Here is an 18926-nt window from a genome sequence, read left to right on the forward strand (position 1 = left end):
ACAGAGACCAATTAAAATCCAAACAGTAAAAGGAAATGGAAACCGAAACTCAAAATTCACAAATATGACTTTTTGCATCCCCTAATGTATATTCCATAAATTTGCACTCAAGCATTTTACAGCTTTTTCAGAAGAGAAATTGAACACACCCAGAAAAGACTTAACGGTTTTGCTTTGGGTTGCTTTGCTGTTGTTAGTTGTTGGTTTTGGTTTTTTTTTTTTTTTTTAGGAAAGGGGATATAGAATAATCTAAACAGTATTAAAATGCAGACACATTCCCTCACTTGCTATTAGCGCCCAATAGACCCACTACTGAAGGTTGAGTATGAGTAAGAATATGAAGAGCTTGCTGATGCATCAAAACTTCCCCTCCTGGACCCACTGCGTGAGCCTGAACGTGAGCCAGAGCGAGAGCCAGAGCGAGAGCCGGGTGCTGAGGAGACATTGTAGGGACTGGATATGCCTTTAGATGAAACAGAGGCTGCTTCCAAGAGCTTAAGCCCGGTGATGTCTTCCACCATCGACCGATTCATTGCATCTTTGTAGGATATTTTCAGTTTGGTCTTGGGACAGGTCAGAATTTTGGGATAGCTGTTCGTGTCTTGCAATTTCTGGGCAGCGCGACCATCAATCAATCCATTCCTAATGGCTTCTTCAGTACTTATTCTTCCACGCACTTCTGGGTCCACGAGACCTCCAGTGAGGTACTGGAATTCAAGGAACCGCTGCCCAGCCTCGTAAGGCAACCATTTTTCCTTCACTGCTTCAGCTGCTGACATCCTCTTGCGTCCACCCTTAATGCCTTCGAACCCTATGAAGGCCTTCTGAGCTGGCTTGAGACGTGTGGCCATATCCTGATCAATGATGCCTTGACTGGTGGCTTCCTGAAGCGAAAGCCTCTGGCCTGTGGTAGGGCATATTATGCCCCCTGTGCAGGCCTGGGCCTCAAGTAACCGTTGCCCAGTGATGCTATCCACGATGCCCCGCTGTATAGCTTCTGAAATGGAGATTTTCTCCAAGTTTTCTGTGTCAAATATGGCTGCAATGGGACTGCACTCCTCTGGGGTCTCTGAGAAAGAACCGCTCCTGATCAGCGAGGAAGAACTCCTGACGCTCAGCACTGTGGGAGACCGAGTCACCGACTCATGCCGAAACACCTCATCAGTGCCGTTACGGCAGGAGATCATGTCTGCAAACTGCGTCAGGCTTAAACTGCCAGAACGGTACTGGTCAAAAAACTTCCTCTCAACCAGACCTTTATCAATAGCATCTTGGATGTCATACTGGCTACCTGTTTTTCGGTCGACAAGGACTACTCTACTGCTACCATCTGATCCTGTAATAGTTATTTCTTCCCACTCGCACTCCTGTTCAGCTAGTTCTGTATAGGTGTCATAATCTATGAGGCCTTTGCTGTATGCCTCCTGCACGGACATCTCCCTGTTTGTTTCTGGATCTACAATGACAACCCGGCGCTTCCTAAGGGTGTTTTTCTGCGAGGTGTGCACCACCTTCTTCTTCTCTCTCAGGGGCAGAAGGCAGAGCCCTGTTGCATCATCCTTTATGCATCTTTCTTTCAGCTGCAAGTAGGTCAAGTTCTCCTCTGTGTTGGGATCAAAGAACCCTTTGGTGTCATCACTTGGATCACTAAGGATCTGGTTGAGCTCTTCATTGAAGTAGCCACGCTTGTAGGCCGTCTCTACTGGCAAGCGGTAGCTCTCTTTGGGGTCAATGATTCCTCCAGTAGCAATCTGGGCCTCCAGCAAACGAATGCCATGGCCTCTCTCTATCAGCTCTTTGTTCATTGCTTGAAACAGAGAAATGATGTTTCCAGTTTCCGGGTCTTTGTACCCAGTGACAGCTCTTTCAGCAGAGAGAAGTTTCTCTTTAAATTCAATTCCAACAAGGCCTCTTTTGTAAGCTTCCTCAACAGGCAGCCTCACATTGCTGACAGGATCCACTATGAACCCGGTGGCTGCCTGGGCTTCTAGGAGTTCAAGGGCTGTCCCCGGTCTAACCAAACCTATTTTCATAGCCTGGTAAATGCCAAGTTTCTCTTTAGTAGCCTCATTGTAGATACCCGCAATACAGCTAGAGCCCTGAAGGAAATCAATAATTCTCTCACTCACTTCTTCCACTGTAATTGCACCTCTTTCCAAGTCGTTCCTTGTTGATTCCTTAATAATTCCAGCCTCGAGCAGGGCATCTGCTGAGACAGGCTGCCTGATTCCTTGGAATGACATACTCCTCTTCTGCACTGGGAGGAGGAGCAGACCAGTGTGTGGCTCAATCCTACATTTTTCCTTCAGCTGCATGTAAGTGACTGCCTTTTTGGTGGTGGGATCAATGAAGTTCTTTGTAGCGCCTTGGCAGTTGTTTAGGATCCTGTACAGGTCTTTGTCAATCAACCCACGAGATAAAGCTACATCTTTGGGTAGGAAAACACTGTTGACAGGATCAACAATCCCTCCTACAGCCAGCTGGGCTTCAAGCAGACGAATCCCAGTTTCTCTGTCAACCAAGTTTTTCTTGATAGCTTCAGATACCGGCACAGTTTTTCCCGAGAAGGGATCTTTAAATCCTGTGATAGCCTTTTCTGCTGTATAGATTTGTTCTCTGTCATCAAATTCGATGAGATCTCTGGCGATAGCACTGTCCACAGTTAACATCTCATTTCGGTGTGGGTCTATCACGCCGCCTGTTGCTGCCTGGGCTTCTAAGAGCAGGACTGCGTTTTCTGCTGTAAGCAGCTGATTCCGTTTGGCCTCAACAAAAGAGTACTTCTGTCTGGGTGAAAGAGAGACCCCTGCAATAGCACCTGCCCCTTTGAGGTAGGGTTCAATATCAGCGGCAACTTCTTCCACTGACCTCTGCCCCTTCAGCAGTTTATCCAGTGTGAGTTTGTCTATCAGCTGACACTCATACAGCTGCATTGCTGTAATCTTCTTCCGCAGCCCACTGAACAGCAACTTGGACGCATCAATACAAAAGTCTTCCTCGGTCTGTGTAGATCTGTGGGAGCCATATGGGCGTTGCTTGAGTTTCTCAATTTCTCTTTGCAGCCTGAGACGCTCAGCCTCTAACTCTGACTGGTTTTTGACAGCAGTCTCTTCCAGTCGGCACCGGTATCTCTCCTCAATCCGTTTGATCTCCATCTGCAGCCTTTCAATCTCACTCCTCAAGGTGTTCTTCTCCCTTTCGCTCTTCTCTCTCTCACACTGGATCTTCCTTATGGATTCCTCTGTCCGGGAGTGCTGGCTCTTCCACTGATTGAGGTCATTCAGGATTTGTTGCTTCTCACTTTCCAGGCGTTGCTTCAAACGAGACTCTGATTCCAGAGTAACTTTCAAACGGTTCAGTTCCTCTTCCAATCTCTGCAGCCTGGCTTTGTCTTGCTCCAAAGCACTCATTTTTATCAACAAGGTTTCTCTTTCTTGCATAATGTGACTATACTGATTTTTGGATTCTTGAATCCTATTGGATGCCTACAATTTTAAAGAAGAAATAAACCAAGAGAGGATGGTTAGAGTTTACGTTGGTTAGAGTTATGCTGTCCACTTTCAATGCTCTTCAGCCTGTCATTTAACCTGTAGCAAGCTGCCACCGGAAAACATTCTAGTTGCAGCAGTGCCTTACCCAAGATCATATATACACATAAAACAGTGAAGGTACCTTGTCACTTCACTGACAGCGTCTCTAGTGCCACCGGAGATTCCATTCTGTTACCCACAGCCTTGATTTTCTGCTGATTTAGTTAGCTCTTTATAACTTTTTAATACTTCTCATAGTACGCTTACGTATACACAAAGCATTCAAGACTCATTAAGAGTCTGATGCTCAGCAGATGTGCCCTGGCAGTCCTACCAACCTGGGAGAATTTGTATCAGCTAAGGCATGGTCATACAGGGATAAAAAGGAAATATATGACTCACTTTTCACTTTCCTATTAGTTCCACATGTTACTCCAAACGATCTTACCTGTGTTGTTTTACATTTTAATTCACTTAATGTCTTCATATATGTATACACATACACAAACACCTACAAGCATGCACATTTGCATACAGCCCATATTAAATGGAATGCAAGTTTATATATTTGTAATACATGCGTATATATATGCACAGATGTCAGATAATCCTAAATGTTAATATTTTTAAAAAATCATTACTAATATTTTTACAGTAAAGGAAAGAAAAACTGAATAAAGGAAAGAATATCTGAGAATGGGAATGAAAAAATAAATATAAGGGGCAAGTATAGGAAAAAGCAAAGAAACGTTTTCACAAGTGCTCACTTGTATATATTTAAACAGTAGCTCTTTGGACAAGAAACCAGGTAGAAGAATGAAATAAAAAATGAGTTTTTCTTTAACTTGTTTATGCTGTTGCCTCAAGTTTAAGAAATAAGGGCCAATAGTAAAATTTGCAAGTGTCCGTAGTGATTTTGGAACATAAATCCCCCAGTCAATGAAATGTAGGCTTTAAATACCTTAGGTACAGCTGACAACATCGTATTTAATCCTCGCTTGCAGTCAACAACTTACCCAGCTAAGCAGCAATTTGACAGCTTATTGATTCTGGGGTTTTTACCTGGTTCAGTTAGCAATAGCACTCAGGTCAGCCTCAAAGGGCTGCTTTAGCCCATCCTGGCTGCAAGAGCCTGGGGAAGCACACAGCCAGCAGGGTACAGCTAAAGCACAGTGGTACTCCGTGTACTCTCTTCCCCTAGGATGATTTGGTGGAGACTGGCACAGACCCAGGGTCTCTCCTGGGGCAAAGGCTGAGGGCAAGGCTCAGCTAGACCATAAGACAGCTTATGGCTCCCTAGCACAGCTCTCAGGGAGTAAAGCGGCTAAGAAAGTGGCCAAATTCTGCCATTTTTGTTTAAAAATGAACAAGAGGAAGGGCCATAGAGGGGATATTAGTCACAAGTATAGCGAACTTAAACAGGAAAGTGTGAATTAAGTTGATGCAAATGGACACTGCAATTAATTATATATCTGAGAGACAGTAAAGCTGGGATCAAAATATGTGTGAATACCTCTAGAGCTTGCTTTTGGAATTTTTCAATTTCCTGTCTCAATTTTTCCCTTTCTTTCTGTAAATCATTAATCAACCCCTGAAGTTCCAGGGTTTGCTTGCTGCTCGTCTGAAGCTGATTCTTTAGTTCAGCAATGGCAGTATTTTTTTCATCAACTTCACTTCTGACCATTCTGAGGTCATCGTACTCCAATCTAACATTTCGCAGCTCTTCCTCCAGTAACAAGTGTTCCTTGGTTAGGTTCTCGGTGAGAGACTGAAGCCTTTCGATTTCTATTTTGCACTCATTCAAGTTTTTGCTTTTCTCCTCAGAGGTTTTCTGTAAGTGCTCGTATCGTAGGTGAGCCTGTTTTAATTGCTCCTGTTCTTGGACCAACTGGCGGCGTAAAGTCTCAATATCAGATGTGTATTTCCTTATCTCCTCCATGTATCTCTGCTTCTCTCTCACATGACCATCTAATACTTCTCTTTGGTGTCTAAGGTCATCTTCATGTCTCTTCTTTACAATAGACACTTCCTCTATCTGCTGTGTGAGATTAGTTATTTTAACCGATTGCTCTCTGAGAGATCTCCTCATGCCTTCTATTTCCTCCTCCAGTTTCTTCCTCCTGGACGTCTCCTCCATTAAGTTTTTATTCTGCCTGCAAAGTTCCTCCTCCAGCTTATGTTTCTGGATCTGCAAGTCTTTTACAGTGCTCTGAAACTTTGCACTTTCTTGATCCCTCCCTTTTTTCTCTTGTGAAACTCTTTCATAGTCAATTTTCAGTCTGGCCAGTTCCTGCTCTTGGATCCTCAGCTTGTTAATTGTCTCAGTAGCACTTGTGTTTGCTTTCTGCAGGTCAAACTGGACTCTCTTTAACTGACTGTTCTCATCCTCTAGTTCTTTTCTCTGACTTGTTTCTACATCCAGCAACTTTCTCAGCCTTTCAATCTCTTTGTTTCTTTCCTTAATCGTCTTAGAAGCATCGTCAAGTGACTGCTTGTACCGCATGCTTTCATCAGAGTGCCTCTGAATAACTTGTTTTAGCTCGATCTCCAGCTGCTGTTTCTTCTGAGAAAGCTCTGAGCCAGCTGCCTTCTGCTGCTGAGCATTCTCTTCTATTTTCCGTAGATTATCTGTTGTCTGACTTATTGTATTTTTCAGCCTCCTAATTTCCTCACACAAATTCCTATTTTCTCTCATGGCATTATCAAGCTGTGTTCTATAATTATTTGTGTCCTCTTCCTTTTGCATGGTGACCTGGTGAATTGTGGTCTTTGTGATATTAATCTCAGTTTCATATTTGTTCTTTAAACTAATAATTTCCTCATCATAACTGTTCCTTACCTTAGCCAATTCATTTTCAAGTTCCCATCGGCTTTTAGCCTCTTCCTGAAGCTGAACCTTTAGCCTTTCCAGCTCCTTAGTTTTATCCTGAATAGTTGAGGCGGCCTCCTCAAGAGCCTGCTTGTACCTTGAGTTGTCTTCACCACGAAGCTGAATGATCTGTTTCAGCTCCAGCTCTAACTGATGCTTTTGCTGTGACACCTCAGAACTGCAAGCCTTCTGCTGAAGAGCATCTTCTTCTGCCCTCCTCCGTTGATCTGTGGTTTGCAGAATGGCATCGTTCAGCCTCACAATCTCATCCTTAAGGTCTCTGTTTTCTCTTGTCAGTCGGTCAACCTGGGCTCTGAGGCCTTTTGCATCATCATCTTTCTGTGCAGCTATCTGCTGGATTGTGGTCTTCTTAATATTAATTTCTGTTTCATACTTGTTCTTTAAATTACTCATCTCCTCGCTAAACTGGTTTCTTACCTTAGCCAGCTCATTTTCATATTCCCTCTTCCGTGTGCCTTCGTCCTGAAGAAGAACCCTTAATCTTTCTATCTCGTACTCCTTCTCCTTGATGACCTTCTCAGACTCTAACTTTTGCCAACCAAGGCTGTCTTTCTCATTTTGTCTTGTTTTCTGCAGCTGGTCATAGTCATTCTTCTGCTGCTCATATCTATCCTCCAGCAACTTCCTTTTCCTTTTCTCATCTTCAGTCTCATAAGTCAGCCTGGTTATTCTGTCATTTAGATCCTTTATTTGGGCATAGCATTTGTCCAGGTTTTGCTTAGCAGAATTTCCATCCATTTCAGCTTGTCTTTTCATCTCCTCCAAACTCATTAGCTTTGCCTTGAGCTGAGAAATGTCCATCTGATACTTCTGCAGATTTTGCTCCAGGAATTTATGTTTGTTGCTTGTCTCTGAATTTGAATCCCTGGCAAGCCTAAGTTCTTCTTCCAGGAGTTCAATTTTGGTGTTTTTCATCTGCAAAATGATAGCGGAAATACAAAAAACCCACATAAACATTTGTCACAACTGTTTCAAAAACATCACATGCAATACAAGATGCACTTGTAACACTGACAACTTACAAAGCATTTTTTTCTCAGCTTCAATGAGAGCTCAAAATCCTTTTTTATTTAATGTCATCAAGACAAATTCTGGAAATTATTCAGAGTCAAACCTAATTCAGAAATCAGCATAATGACTTTCAGGGGGAAAATGGTACTTGACAGGGGGAGGGAGATGCAATACAGACAGTAACATCTGATGTACCAAGAGTTCCCCTGCAGAGTATTAAATAGCCTCATTTAGAACCTCCACAATTTTCACACGGGTGATTCACATTCCATCTATGTGACCTCTTAAATGGGCCTCTCTGTTGCCACTGAGCTGAATCAAATCAGGGGTTACTCCATTTGAAACACTGTGCATACGGCCTGAAATGAGGTGTGGCCCCTTAACCACGAGGAGCAAGTTTCCAGCACTGAGATAACTGTACTCTCACTGAGGTCAAGGTTCTGATGGGCAGAGAAGGACCTCTTGCATGCTTTGATGAGCACCTCCTCATTATCAAGGTGGCTAATGTTCTGGACCTCACACATCATCTTGGAGAGAACTTTGCAAGATACTGTACTCTTTGACAAAAGATCCATGAAACCGCTTATGTGCCTCCTTCATGGGACACCACTGAGCTCAGGATTTAGTTTTGTGGACTGTTTTGCACTGTACTTAAGCAGAAAGTCTTTCATCAGTGATAACTTGCTATACTGTGATAAAAATAGGTGAAGAAAATAAGAGTCAAATTACCTTCAAGTCCTCCATGCTCTTTAACATTTCACTTAGGAATCTGTAATAATCTCCTGATCTTGTAAGAAGTTCTATGTAGCGAGAATGAGCCTCGCTAGCCTTGAAAAGAAAGAGAATTGTTAGCCACTTGTACTACAGAGTTAGTGATGAACATACCTATGTCTCAGACCATTTAAAGAATTCCAATCCGCTTGAGAAAACATATGACTTGACAAAGTAAAAAGCAAATTCTCCTCCTCACAAATTCACATGACTTTGCATGGTCCCCAAATGTATAAATTCTTCCTTCTGATAAACCCGCACCTCCTTTTTCAAGGTTATTTTCCCCCATGGCTGCTGCAATATTAAATCCAAGGCTTCATCCCCTGGTTCATCATGCTCTTCTTGTCTGACAGTCATAAGTAACACAAGTTAAACTTTTAATAGTGCTTAATGCCCAGGTTGAAAGTGACTAAACCACTTGGGGCATGAATCTTACTTTCTCACAATATGTATGCAATGGACATTGAATAGGAATGAGGTAAATTCCTGAGGGCTAATCTGCTGCCTAAATGAGCCCAAGTATAATTTTACAGCACAGCAACTATTCCGCACTAATTCCTCGTGCTTAAGTGCTTCGTACACATTACCAATGATGGTGCTATTATAAGAATACAGCTGGCTATGACTCACAATGGTTCACACGGACAAATATACTCAAAAGATTAACAGGGAGGAAAGAAAGATACCTCTTGCAGAATCAGCACTGCAGGAGACTGAACCACACACTTCTTGATAGGTATGTTGAGCAATGTTTCTAATCCGGAACTGTAGGAAGCAACCTGTAGTTCATAATCCTGTAAAACAACAGGGAAAGGTAAGACCCGTTTAGCAACTGCCAAGGAACTCTCTGGGAATCTGGATTTGACAAAATGCAAAAAAATATTTGGGGTTGTTTTGTTTGCGTTTGTTGGGTGCGTTTTTTTTTTTTTTTTAAGAAAAAGCTACATTTTCCCTTGTTTATATCTCTGGCTATATACAGAAGATCCTCTATCATAAACAGAAGCTCATCAGTTCAAGTATCACTGTGGAAACTCATGGAGGAGAATGACAAAGGGAAAAAAAGAAAAAACATTTTACAAAAAACGGAATATACATGTTTCCATTAGTTAAAAGCTAACCTGAGGTTAAAAAGATTCATGGGTTCAACTGGTCTAGGTACTGTTATCAACCAAAACTTCATAAGAAATAACTGTCTCTGTATCTCTTTCATATCACATACACCGCACCACATATATAGCAAGATCTTTGTCACAGAAAGTAAGACTGAGCTGGAGAAAGCATAGATATAAAGGTGACAAAACTGCAAAGACCACAAAACCATTCCCTGTATATCTTCTTGGGTTTTATGCCTATTGCACACCATTCCTCCTGCTAATCTGCATTTGTCTTGCCTCCTAGACCAGATCCTAATCAATCCTAATTCCTAAGGTACCAATCTGTTCTCTAGTCTTTTTCTCTTAGTCTTGTGAACTGGAAAGTTTGGTCTGGCTAGAAGAAGGCTTTGATTCCCCTGAAGAGAAGCTCTCACTGCTATCTCCTGCGTCATCCTGTGGTCTTCAGGTGGCAAGTACACAAATTGCTTTCATTATATTTTGTACACAAAAGTGCTTCACCCCAGCAATTTCTGCGCACACACATCAGAGAGCCAACGTTTCACCTGCCCGCAGAGAAGAGACAATGGGATGAGCCTGACCATGAAAAACCACACCCCATAAAAACGCTGAAATCCAAGTACCTTAATTGCCGCTGAGCACTGATCTGCATGCTTGAGAAGCTCCTCAACTTTGTCTCGCTTCCCACAGATTTCACTGTGCAAGTTCTGTCAAAAAAATAAAAAAAAAGTGAGCTGTGAAACACTCCCTCAAGGTTTGCCAGTATTTCTCCCTGCACACGCTACCTCCACCAGAAGGCACCTGCAGTATGAGACCACTGCAAGCCCAGAGGCTGAGACCTGTAGCTGTGCAGTTTTTACAATGGCAGTCTCCCTGTGCATGACAAAGTTGTTCTCAGAAAGAACACCTGGCAACTGAACAACCCCCAGAGCTGGGGAGGGAGAGTTCCTTGACTTTAGCTTCGATGTATTTCCTTGCTTTTTATTTTTGTGCTATGATTTGTCCCATAAGTTGCGCCATAATACAGTCTCTGGAATTAATTCAAAGCTGATATGTAAAAGTGTCAGTGACCGTGTAGGAGCCCCAAACAGTCTTGTTCATAATCTGTAGCAGTGCTGACAGAAAGTAATGAGTATCCTCTCCTGCCTTCTACAGAGGTGGTGTTTTTTGGTAGCTTGCGTACTTTATAATCCAAAACAGGCCACTGCATTGCAGACTGCATTGATACTGATATTTTCTCAATAGCAAAACAATTTAAAATCCAGGTAATTGAAGACAACTCATTCAGGTGCTGCATACCTTCTGATCATGTAGATATCTCATGATACTGTTGCAATCACACAGCTTCATGGACTCGATAGAATCCTGCCTGCGCTTGGCATCACAGATCCATTTGCACAGAGCCTGGTAGAGATCTCGGTAAGTTTTCAGCTGTTTGATCTGCCTTTCTAAATCCCATGATCTAGAAAATAACAGGGAAAACTGTCAAAATGGAAAGTGCATTCCTCTTCCTCTCCCTTTAAACATTTTTCAGAAATAAGACAAAGTAATAGACTAGGTAAAACTATGGGAAGCTCTGAACAAAAATTTCAAATAAATGAGAATTGTACTGGTTATTAGTCACCCACCATGTGGTTTTAGTGCCTCATTTTTGAGTAACTCTGCAATACAGAGAGGCTGGCACTTCCTGTCAACTAAGTGAGGGACGGATAAAACCTTGCAGTGATAAGAATCAAGTTCACTGACTTCGGTACTCTTGTTTTCAATTTTCACTGAAACAACGAGCAACCAGTCAATTTTTATTAATAGGACTAGATTTTGGCCTGAGGTAAAACCAAAACAAACCACACCCAAAAAAACCCACAAACAATCTGAATATGCCTTCAGTTCAATTAAGCATTAGAAAAAAAATTGTTGGGATTTTTTTTTACTTAACTCTTAGTGTTAATTTTTTAACCCTCAGCTATAGGGTATTCAGGAATAAGCATGGTTGTTTTGTTTGAGGGAGAAAATGCTGAGTGGAAGCACTTAATCCAAGAACATTAGCAAGAATAAAAAAAATAATTAGAACAACTCCTTAGCACAGAGGTTATACATTTCCATGAATAACTTACATTTTCCTGCTTGGTCTTACATAATACCTTTTAAAGTATATTCAACCTATTCACAGTTGCTCTAGTCTTATTGCCCTGAAGTCATAATTTGTCCTCTGGAGGTGATGATTAGTGCACATCAGTTCTTTTAGACTCACTATTAAGATGATCTTAGTAACAATAGCAATAAGGAAGAAGCCATTAGGAAATACAGTCAAACCTGTTATCTATCTGCTTATCAGCTCTCTGCCAGCGGTCCATTAGCTGGGTAACTTTGTCACAGAACTTTCCAATGTCCATGTCATACAGGGTATATGACTGACAAGACTGTGAGTGGATCTGAAGCGTTTTCTGTAGCTCATTTTCCAGGGTGTTCAGTAGTGATTTCTTCATGTTTAGGTCTGCTTTCATTTTCTGGAGAAAAAACAAAATGTTGTCATACATTTTATCCTTGAGAGGAATTTAACCATCAACACCATGCACAATGTATTCGGATCTAAAGATTTTGCTTCTAATTCAGTAAGGTATGTACACTGATGTCAGCTGGACTTAATATATTTAAAGTGAAACCCCTACTTTGGTAAAGAGAGTTTGACTTAAGAATGTGTTTAAAGTTAGACTCACCCTTAAATAATTTGCTAAACCAAAGCCCTCTGCTGTCATATTCTGTAGCTAACATTTCCGTTTCTCAGAGGTATGTAGAGCAGTTACCAAAAAAAAAAAAAAAAAAGGGAATAGCCTGCCTCGCTTGTTCTTAGAACCAATTAACTATGTGGAATCAAGCCTCAGGATGTCACATTGAGTTTTTAATTGTTATCTAAAAATCTGCACAGATTTTTTTTCCTCTGTTTAGACTTTTATAAACATTCTATGAAGATGCTGCTTTACACACACACTTGTTGGTGTGCACATACTGGCATACTATGGGGTATAATCAAATAGCATATACAGTGCAGGCAGTGGGCTGCCTCACATCACCCAGTCACAGGGATGACTGCATCCTTCAATAATGTGCTCAAGCATTATTTTTTTGTGTGTAGCTCAAATTTACACCAGCTAAGAACAACTCCCAACAACTGAACTGCAGCCCTCATTTAACGTAATAAAAAGGTAACCTGGTTGTGCTCCATTTGTGCCACCTACACGCTTTTTCCCTACTACACCTGAGAACAGGAAAGAATAAGAGAGTCCCTATTCTCCCAAAGGCATTCAGTGCATAAAAGGACCAGCTTGATGCCACATAAAGCAAACTTTGTGCTCAGCAAAGCAGTTATCCTTTGCCTTCTCCCCTTGTACAGGATGGATAGTTCTCACTATAAGATTTGAAATGGGCTCTATGGCAAAACAGAACACACAATAACACTCAGATTTACTTCTTACAACTAGATGACAAGAAGGGCAATCAACAAGCCTTTTTTGCAAGAAAGGGGGTATTGCCTTCAAATCTAGCTTCTTAAGTGATACAAATAAACACTTTGTGTTGAAATGGAGATCTTCCATGCCACTGGCTTTTCTGTGGGGGCAGCAACAACCAGGGGATGGAAGCAGTATCCCATAAACTCCTTCCAATAATTTGCAAAAGCATTGTATGTCTATGTCATAAAATATGACAGGATCAGCGTTTCTGTCTCCTGTGGTTTCAGAACGTTTTCACCCAGCTGACAGCTATTAATTTTGCCTTGCTGTGTCCTTGAGTCTTGGCCTCTCACCTTCAGACAAGCCCGATAAGCCTCCACTTTATCGAGATCCAAGGGAACAGTCTCCTCTTCAGAGAGTCTGACTTCAAAAACTCTGATCACATCTTCTGTTTGCAGAATAATCTGGAGCAGACACCTCAGTGCATTCAAGCTAAAATAAATAATACAAGACAAATTTGTTATGGACTGGGCCAGGAAAGGTGGTATTTCTAATTAATTGCAGATCATTATTTAAAGAGGATAGATAATACAGAAGAAATTTCAGTGATACCCATGATCCTCAGTTTTTGGTTGTTTTTTTTTTTTTTTTAAAGTCTTCCAGAAAAGGGAAGAAATTCACATAAGTGTCTGTTTCTACCCACATGTACAGCATTTGTAGGAAAGAAGGTGCAATTTTACACTACTGGTAACAAAACGCAGATTTCTAGACTAAGAATTATGGAAGAAAGTAAATGATTTATTGCTATAACCTCAATTTTCTTACCTGTCTAAGTAGCCAGCAGAAACACCATTAATATTTTCCAGTTTTTGAAATAGGGCGTTTATCTCTGACTGCAAGTACACATACTTTTCACAGCCTCTGAAGTTAGGCAGCAAGTCCTTATGCTTATTGAGGGTTTCAGCCATTATTTGAGAGTCATTCTGCACACCCTAAGGAAAGAGAACGCCTGATTTACACATTTTTGATGGCTGAATGATCATTCTACAGCACATATACAATTGGTCTCCTTACCCAAATAGTCTGCTGTTACCTAACCAGCTTGACTGAGGACTGAAGCAGTGCCTGAGCTTGCTTTCTTCAAGGTAACATTGGGCGGTTTCTTTTTTGCACAGTCCACAACAGGCAATACCTCTTTTTGAGCACCTCATCCACTCTGAAACAGCTCTCTTGAAAACAAAGCACCTTACTGCCAGCTGCCTACTGCACTCAGTAGACATGCCAAGGTCCTGTTGCTCTTAAGACCTTTGCAACCTCATCGCCTCAGGGGAATTTTTCATACACTGAACCCGTTCTCTTTTCTTACTGATTTTCACTCTCCAGTCCGTGCAAAAGGATATTAATAGTGCTTTAACCTGGTGAGGCTTAACATGAGCTCATGTTGACTTGACATCAGGCTTTCCGTATTCTTTGCCTGACAGAATTTGACTTCCAAAATCCAAGAGTCAACTTTTTCTACATAAGAGCTAAACTCCAATCCAAATCATCATGGTTAGCTTCCAATTGAGAATTTTCTGCTTGGGATGTGTGTCTTTCCCAGCTGATCAGAAATACAACTGCAACATGCTCTGCAGCACAGAGTCATACTGAGCTTCAGATACTCAAAGAAAAGCATCCACAGTTACCTCTAAATCCTTTATTCTGACTGAAAAGTCATGCATAGCCCCTTGATCCACTCCAAGAGGAGCTCTTTGAACCATCCGAATCTCAGAAGCTTCAATCTGACGCCGAAGTTTCTGAAGCTCCATCAGCAGCCAGGCCTCTTGCTTCTCATGTTCTCGGTTTCTCTCATTAACAATAATGGTGTTTGAGGAACCCACAGGACAGGTTTCAGTTGGGACCACTGTAAAATGAATTGGGTACATGTCAACTGCCAGAGAACTGAGCACCAACACATAGAAAGCCAATGCAGGGCCAAAGTGACCTAAGCAGTGATTTGATCTGTAGAACTGAGAACAGGTAGAAGATCTGGGCCCTTATGCAGCTGTTTCAAGTAATGAAATCTCCCCTTCACAAAAAGAGAAACTTGTTTCCTCAAATGCAGCAGTGAGGTTTTGCTTCCTAATAATTGAAAACATAACAGATGAAAACATAACAAATTATCCTCATTTTCCCAGCAAGTTCTATGAACTTCAGAGGACTATTCCCAGATTCACGCCCCAGGAAGGAAGAACAAAATATACTCTTCCCTGCACAGGGCCCATTGTGTTATGTTGGGAGACAGCAATACAATTCTTGAACATGTTTCCATTCATGTGTTTATGAGAACATTTTCACACAAAAAGAATGCACCACCATCCCCTAAACAAAGAAACCCAAGCAGTACAATCTCTACAAAAATCAGGAGGATGACAAACCTGTTTGTGGCTGCCGTGGTTGGTTGGGCAGTTGTATAATCAAGGTTTGGTAGTGCTTCTGAGCATCAGTGAACTGAGTCTGCATCTTTCGTTTGTCTTCATCGCCAAACATCTCTGAGCCTTGGCTGTTCCTTAGGAATTCTTGATAATGGATCTCCAGGTCAGTTATTATTTTTTGGTAATCTTCCTTACGCATTGTTTTCAGCTGAAATGAGGAATAAGAGAAATTTGAAAAAAAGAAGCAACTGGGGAAAGCTTATGACTAGTTAATCATTAAGGAACAAGCTAATACCCCTAGAGAAAAAAACCAAAGGGATCACATTTTAGAATAAAACCTACCCAGGGGCTGCCTCTAAAAGTACAGTGCTAGAAGTGCCTGCCCTCTGACCTAATCTACTCTTGTTATAGCCATTTCAGAATAGTTTGAAATTCTACCTCTTACTCTGCCTATCCATGCCCTTGCATGGGTGGGAACAAGTACAGCAAGTATGTAATAAATCCCCTTGGCTAATCTTCCCATTTACCCCTATAAGTTTGAATGTGAAAGCTTCTCCTTTAATAAAACCTCAACTTCCATATGTAACCGTGCAACCCAGCAAAAGGAAGGCCCACGGTTTTGCAGAACATACATCTGCACAGGACACAACAAGCACTGTTCAGGACAGCAGAGATCAGGTCATGGATGTCCCTGGTCTACAGGTAAGGCCAGCTGGAGTCTTACCTTGGCAATAGTCATCGCTCTGATTTTCTCAATGTCAATCATACAATAATGCCAAGATACCAGGCTCTTCATGTTGATATACAGCTGGTTCCACAAAGCTAAAATAGCTTCATAGTACTGCTCAATTCTGAGATGAGAAAAGAAATTTCATGGTCAAAACGTTTGTCCTTGTAGCATAGCTACAAAACATCCCAAGAAACATCCACCAGATGTGGAGTGTGTAAAGGCTTTTTCTCTACTAGAAAAAAATCTTGTAAATTAATTTATCCATGACTTTTCATTATTAGAGATGAGAACAACCTTGTAAAAGTTAAGTTTTATATATTTTTAGATCCCAGTCTAAATCCCGGCAAGCTTCACTGAAGTGAATTTCTTCAAGTCCAGGCTCTGGTCCCTAATCCCCCACCCTTATAATAAAGTGTGGGGCCACTCTGATCAAGGTATAGAACAGATTTTGCGGTTGGTTGCTATTTTAAGCGAATTCTTCTATCTACTCCCAGTGGCAGATGTCCAAATCCAGGCAGCAACTCACTTGGTAGCAAGATCCACTGCTAACGGATTTGGGGGTGGGATGATAAGACTAACAGATGGCACCAGCATATCCACTCCTCCAGGGCCAGTCACCAGCCACTTGCTGCGCTCGTTATTGTCTTTCAGGATACATTCATCTCCTTTGCGCACCGTTTTCTGTAAGGAACACAGAACAACATTTTTTTCTTTAGTTAACTAAGATGGGGTTTCTAGGAGAGACAGACAAGGCCGATGCATCTAGATCACAGAAGTGGGACTCCTTCCCAGCTGCCAGGTCTGGGTGTGCATCTTGGCTTCATACCGGGGCAAGAGATCAACCTCTTTTCCCTGAATCTGGTTTTCATGTGAAGAAAACCAAGTGGGAGCCACAGAACACTCTGAGCAGTTGTCAGTCTGGCTGATCATCAGACTCGGGGCTTGCCATGACAAGCATCGAGGGCTGAATGTGGATGCATGGTCATAGCAAGCTACGCAAACATGTACAGCTGTAAGCCAGCGAGCTGGAGACATAAGGATGCTTGCTGCTGCATCCATATTTGTGAAGAGACTATGAAAGAGTGCAACAGAACTAGATCCACTAGCCCCAGCCACCAGAAATCCTGATGCTCTGCATCCATGGGTGTGGCCATGGTGCAGGTTACAACCCACTCACATGGAGAGGGGGAAGCTCCTCCTGTCATTTATCTTGACGGGACTCTTTCCTTCCATCACACCTCTACAGCCAGCAGATAGATTTTTGACAGAACTAGTAAAAGGCCACAGGCTTGGCATTGACCTGACCATGCAGGGGCTCCAGACTTGTCTGGGCTTACCTTTACCTGAGCAGAATTTAGTATGCTTAACTCTAAAAGCAATTGCCAAGTAGTCAGGTAACCACTGCCTAAATTTGTTTAGCTCTGCTGATAGTAACAACAAGTCATTACTCTGTGTGGGCTGAACTTCTGTGACTCTCGAATAAAACATGGTATGGAAGATCACAGAGAGAGTGGATAGCAGAAACCCCAGATCATAAACACAAATCACAGTGGTCGATTACTGGTCACTGCAGGATGGCAACCTAGTGAATCGGGTAAAACAAGTTTTACAGGTAACAGAACAGGAAAACTGGATAATTGGGAACCAGTAAAGAGAAAGAGCACTTAAGCAGAAAATGCATCTAAGCAGACTAAGGAAAAAAAAACAAAACCAAACAAGAAATAAAGCAAGGCAGCCCCAGTACTGAAAAGAAAAAAACCATGACCATCAATTTCATACTCCATCCAGGAAAAAACTCAGAATACCAGTGACTTATTGTACATTTCCTCATCTTTTGTTAGATGCAGTCTTGAACTAAAGACTCAGAGGGACACTGGAAGAGTGAGCAATCGCCAAAAGGGGTAGATGCTGGGAAGTATCCATATAACAATCTTAACCCAATTATCAATGCAACTTTTCTTTGCTAATTTGAACGATGAATGTTAATGCTGTTTAACAGACTAATAATAATCATTTTGACCAAACTTACTAACCAACCAGAACCTAGCCTGTTTATTCATAATTGCATGAAAGTCAGAGCTTTTTCATACAAGAAATGTAAATGCTGACCAAAAGCAGATAAAGGGGTTCCACCTATCAGCTCAACAGTTTGTTTACCAAATCATTTGCCATGTTCTAGTTTACATGATATTCATTATCAGCCAAAAAGGGATACAGTACCAGATCCTGTTTGTAGTCACACAGAGCCTTGAGGATAATGGGCTTGTTACTCCGGTAGTCTGGGTTACGTGGCTTCAGCTGCACAATCTTCTTGGATTTATTCACCAAACTCTGCACTTGCCTCTTGTATTCAAGAATTCTCTCTCGTTCATTCTGCAAAGATTAACTGTATGTTAGAAATTTCATTCTAAAAAGAATTTGCCAGCAAAAAAAGAGTAGTAACTACACTCTCAAACCTGACTTCATCAACTGCCCTTTTACATCACTGACCATTTTTCCTCCAGTATATTCAATTTGGAATTGTAGGATGACATTCAGCATGTCAGAAACTTGGGAATTCATTGAGCTCATTACAGATTTAAAAAGCAGTCAGAGTTCCCAAACAGTATTACACAAATTAAAATAACACTGACCCATTTGTAGACTTTCCTAAGAAATGGGCAGGAATATACCCTTATGGTTTCAAGTTCATACAGTCCTGTATATAAACGTTGCCGTACAACTGGGTTTACATTGGGTATTTGAAGAGGGCAACTGATTTCCACGAAAAGCAGAACACAACCTGTCAGGTGGGTGTGACAATACCTCCAGCTCTTTGATCTGCTCCAACAAACACTGCAGTGACATACTCTTATCACAGATGAACTTCTTTCTGATGGAGTCTTGTAAGTTTTTCAGGTAGCACTCAGTGGCTTGGGCCTCTTCAAAGAACTACAGGAGAAAAGTTGTAATTTCAGTTGTACAGAGCTCTTAAAAATGTCTGATGAAAATCAACGGATTCCTTTCATGAGAAATCCCA

At 41.6% G+C, this 18926-nt stretch overlaps 1 protein-coding gene across 4 annotated transcripts in view; it reads right to left on the bottom strand.

The window, feature by feature from the left end:
- Positions 1 to 203: 203 nt before the first annotated feature.
- Positions 204 to 18926, bottom strand: part of DSP (desmoplakin) — a 38753-nt gene continuing 20030 nt past the window's right edge. For 2 of the 4 annotated variants that reach the window (XM_063325942.1, XM_063325940.1), the window contains exons 10-24: positions 18713 to 18838; positions 18128 to 18280; positions 16434 to 16588; positions 15902 to 16028; positions 15181 to 15385; positions 14449 to 14666; positions 13589 to 13755; positions 13117 to 13255; positions 11628 to 11821; positions 10614 to 10776; positions 9938 to 10021; positions 8889 to 8996; positions 8161 to 8259; positions 5044 to 7335; positions 204 to 3485 (exon numbers count right to left, since the gene is read on the bottom strand). In XM_063325942.1, the coding sequence (XP_063182012.1) occupies positions 291 to 3485; positions 5044 to 7335; positions 8161 to 8259; positions 8889 to 8996; positions 9938 to 10021; positions 10614 to 10776; positions 11628 to 11821; positions 13117 to 13255; positions 13589 to 13755; positions 14449 to 14666; positions 15181 to 15385; positions 15902 to 16028; positions 16434 to 16588; positions 18128 to 18280; positions 18713 to 18838 (7425 nt within the window). In that variant the 3' untranslated portion in view covers positions 204 to 290. The remainder of the gene's footprint in view (positions 3486 to 5043; positions 7336 to 8160; positions 8260 to 8888; positions 8997 to 9937; positions 10022 to 10613; positions 10777 to 11627; positions 11822 to 13116; positions 13256 to 13588; positions 13756 to 14448; positions 14667 to 15180; positions 15386 to 15901; positions 16029 to 16433; positions 16589 to 18127; positions 18281 to 18712; positions 18839 to 18926) is intronic. The other 2 variants (XM_063325944.1, XM_063325943.1) reach the window with 2 other exon arrangements.

The sequence above is a fragment of the Chroicocephalus ridibundus genome, chromosome 2, assembly GCF_963924245.1.
Source record: "Chroicocephalus ridibundus chromosome 2, bChrRid1.1, whole genome shotgun sequence".
In the NCBI taxonomy this organism is placed as follows: domain Eukaryota; kingdom Metazoa; phylum Chordata; class Aves; order Charadriiformes; family Laridae; genus Chroicocephalus; species Chroicocephalus ridibundus.